The following is a 3,459-nucleotide window of genomic DNA, read 5'->3' as shown; positions in this document are numbered from 1 at the left end:
TGGAGACGAAAGCAGACGACAGAACATTGCTAGAGAGTAGGAAATGAGGTGAAAGGAGACAAATTTAGAGAAGAAAATTTTTTTGGTCGCTTCCCGGATTCGAACCCGGGACCTTTGAAAGAGAGGCGAACACCTTAACCTCTAGGCCACGAGAGCCCCCTATATAACAGTACAAAGACCAAAATATATCACAGTACAAAGACCAAAATATATCACAGTACAAAGACCAAAATATATCACAGTACAAAGACCAAAATATATCACAGTACAAAGACAGCAAAAAAACATAACGGTATAAAAACTGCCAAAATTCATTTTGAAAAAAAAAATGAAAACCACAAATATTTCCCAACCCCAGGATACAATTTCCATCAATTAGGAGAAAGTTTTCTTCAAATCTACCTGGCAGGACCGACCTGTATGTTTGGGGGGGGGGGGGTGTTAGTCTAGTGCATCCCTGAAGACCGACCCACTGCTCAGTAACGTACCTGTTGGACAGAGTGGACCAGCGGTTGGTCAGTCTCTCCAGCTGTCGCCGCAGCTGCCAGGTGTCCTCCTCAGAGTAGTTGTCCAACAGTTGTGTCCCTTGTGTCTTCAGCGAGTCCACCACAGCTTGGTGCTCCGACAGTTCCTTCTGGAGCTTCTGCCGGGGCGACACAATGTAGGTTGGTGGGTTTGGTGTTTGTGTGTTTGTGTGTTTGAGAACAGAGAAGTACATTGATCATCATCAATAATTATTTATAGGACACACATGTTTGTTTGTTTGTCTGCTTGTTTGTTTGTTTGTTTGTCTGCTTGTTTGTTTGTTTGTTGGTCTGTTTGTTTGTTTGTTTGTCTGCTTGTTTGTTTGTTTGTCTGCTTGTTTGTTTGTTTGTTGGTCTGTTTGTTTGTTTGTTTGTCTGCTTGTTTGTTTGTTTGTTTGTCTGCTTGTTTGTTTGTGTGTTTGTGTGTTTGAGAACAGAGAAGCACATTGACCATCATCAATAATTTATTTATAGGACACACATGTTTGTTTGTTTGTTTCTTTCTTTGTTTGTCTGCTTGTTTGTTCGTTTGTCTGCTTGTTTGTTTTTGTTTGTTAGAGTAAAGAGAAGCACATTGACCATCATCAATAATTTATTTATAGAGGCACTCGACATCCATGTCCAGGCGCCGGTTTAGCCAAGCACACTGACATAAGAACGGTCATGGTGCAGGGAAGACGCAAGATGGAGAGACAGAAACAACAGAGGAAACCAAAAAAAGTAAGGCTAACAGTGACGTCCTCCAACCATCAAGGACAAGAGACAGATGTGGACATTAGAGATAAAGAACAAGTGACAAACTCTGTGGCAGTGACAAATTGCTGAGATAAAGAACAAGTGAACAACTCTGTGGCAGTGACAAACTCTGTGGCAGTGACAAATTGCTGAGATAAAGAACAAGTGACAAACTCTGTGGTAGTGACAAATTGCTGAGATAAAGAACAAGTGACAAACTCTGTGGTAGTGACAAATTGCTCTCTCAGAATTACAAAGTGCTATTTGACATTTGTGGCTCTTTTGAGTTGCTAAGACCATGAGGCCAGAAACCAAATGCTGTATCTGCTCTTTGAAAATCATAAGATTATTCAGCTAGTCCTGATGTATGACGGTATTGACCACAGGACACACGACAGTACTGAGCACACGACACCGACCACATGGCACATGACAATGACACACGACACTGACCACATGGCACACGACACTACTGACCACACGACACACGACACTGACCACATGGCACATGACACTACTGACCACATGACTAGCTGCCAACATGTCTTTGTCCTGCTGCGTCTGCACTTGATCCAGCTCGCCCTCGGCCGCGGACAGCCACTGTTCCAGCCCGGCGTAGGACTGGACAAACGTTCTGGAACTCTCCAGCATTCCCTCCAACACGGACTTGCGCTGTGTCAGATGCTCACCGGTCACCATCCAGTCAGACTGCAACTTCTCCGCTGTTGGGGGAGGGGGGGTGGGTGGGTTGAAAACAAATTACGAGTTCAGTCGATCACACACATAGCCAATAACAATTGGAATATAGAATTTGCGAACCCTCTACAAACCATGGAACTTAGAGAACCGAATAAAAGAAGCAAGCGAGCTGGACACAGATAGTTTAGGTACATCAGAATCTCGTTGGACCGATGATGGTGTAATAAAGAAAAATGGCTTCACCTTCATGCATTCTGTTGGCTCACTACATGGAGTAGGAATATTACTGCAAGAAAAGCTTGAGAAACAGATTATGGGATACTGGCCAGTAAGCGAAAGAAACATCCTACTGAAAATGTAATAAAAACTGTTAAACATCGCAATACTTCAGACATATGCCCCAACCTTCACATATGACGATGAAAAGATTGAGGATTCTGTGAGAGATAGGAGTAAGAGCTGTACTCACTGCGGTCCTTCAGGGCTTGCCTGTCGCTGGGGCTGTCGATAGAACTCTGTAGCTGGCTGGACAGGCCGCTCACCTGGTCCAGCTGTTTCTGTCTCACCTGCATCTCATGGAGCTGGTTCTGGTAGGGCAAAGGGTACAGTGTTTAAAAACAGATGTGTCAGGACGTGGTGCAATCAGGCGCTCGTCAATTTTTGGGCATATGGGTTTATTGGTACCATCTTAAAGCCTGTTCATTTGTCTTCCTTTTGGTGAATAAAAATACCCATCTATCTTGAATAGAAGTCGAGATATTTGCAATTGAAAGAGGTCAGGGTCGCCTGGTTTCAGAGGTAAAATTAGCGAGAAAATGGCGGCCAAAGTTGGTAGCTTCTATCGCCTGAGAGTCTTTGGAAACTGAAAATGTATATTTCTGTGCCTTTAATCAATGTTTTTCAGTAAAATCCACACAGAAATGTCTTTTTCAACGGACATAAAAAGTGTTGAACCCAAAAAAAGCAAATTTGAACAAAATTTTCCATCTGCCAAAAAACCTGCACTTCTTTGATTTATATTATTTTGACGAGTGCCTGTTGTTTTCACCACGATGCCTCACACATGTTAGACGTACACATTGCTGGTTCTCGTGGGTCAAGGAATACAGTGTTAAAAACAAACATTAGGTGTCCACATTGTCGGTTCTCAAGAACTGACCTGTAGAGACAATTCTACAGCACAGAGGTAAAATGTTCAGGATTATAAAATTCTTCTTGTCAAACCGAGTCAAGACTGAGATGATCTCACCATTTTTTCTGTCTGAGAGCTTATTTCACCATTTACAATCTTGCCTGTTCTTCAAGTTCAAGTTCCCCTCCAACATTGTAACCCACAGGAAACTGTAAGTAATTTTTTGTTCTCTGAGGCATGATAAACCCCCTAGGTCTGAGACATGTATAATGCAAGTCCTCCTGCTTCATCTCAAATAACAAGAAACAACAAAAGAGTAGTGAATTAGTGAGAGAGAGAGAGAGAGAAAGAGAGAGAGAGAGAGAGAGA

General features: G+C 42.7%; 1 protein-coding gene across 1 annotated transcript; it reads right to left on the bottom strand.

Annotated features, from left to right (window-relative positions):
- Positions 1 to 141: 141 nt before the first annotated feature.
- LOC118478623 (dystrophin-1-like) lies at positions 142 to 2,560 on the bottom strand. The gene is made up of 4 exons (XM_035972601.1): positions 2,428 to 2,560; positions 1,782 to 1,981; positions 470 to 643; positions 142 to 159 (listed from the first exon to the last, which is right to left on the bottom strand). Exons 1-4 carry the CDS (start codon positions 2,528 to 2,530, stop codon positions 142 to 144), a joined length of 495 nt encoding a protein of 164 aa, XP_035828494.1. The 5' UTR covers positions 2,531 to 2,560.
- Positions 2,561 to 3,459: the final 899 nt, after the last annotated feature.

The sequence above is a fragment of the Aplysia californica genome, unplaced genomic scaffold, assembly GCF_000002075.1.
Source record: "Aplysia californica isolate F4 #8 unplaced genomic scaffold, AplCal3.0 scaffold00756, whole genome shotgun sequence".
Classification (NCBI taxonomy): domain Eukaryota; kingdom Metazoa; phylum Mollusca; class Gastropoda; order Aplysiida; family Aplysiidae; genus Aplysia; species Aplysia californica.
The sequence above is the reverse complement of the archived record's forward strand: the minus strand, read 5'-3'. Positions and strand labels throughout refer to the sequence as shown.

Coding starts and splice junctions, on each gene's coding strand:
- LOC118478623 (XM_035972601.1), bottom strand. CDS start 2,530: ATGCAGGTGAGACAGAAACAGCTGGACCAGGTGAGCGGCCTGTCCAGC. Junction 1,982..2,427: donor GCAAGCCCTGAAGGACCGCA/GTGAGTACAGCT, acceptor CTCCCCCAACAG/CGGAGAAGTTGCAGTCTGAC. Junction 644..1,781: donor TGTTGGCAGCTAGTCATGTG/GTCAGTAGTGTC, acceptor TCGCCCCGGCAG/AAGCTCCAGAAGGAACTGTC.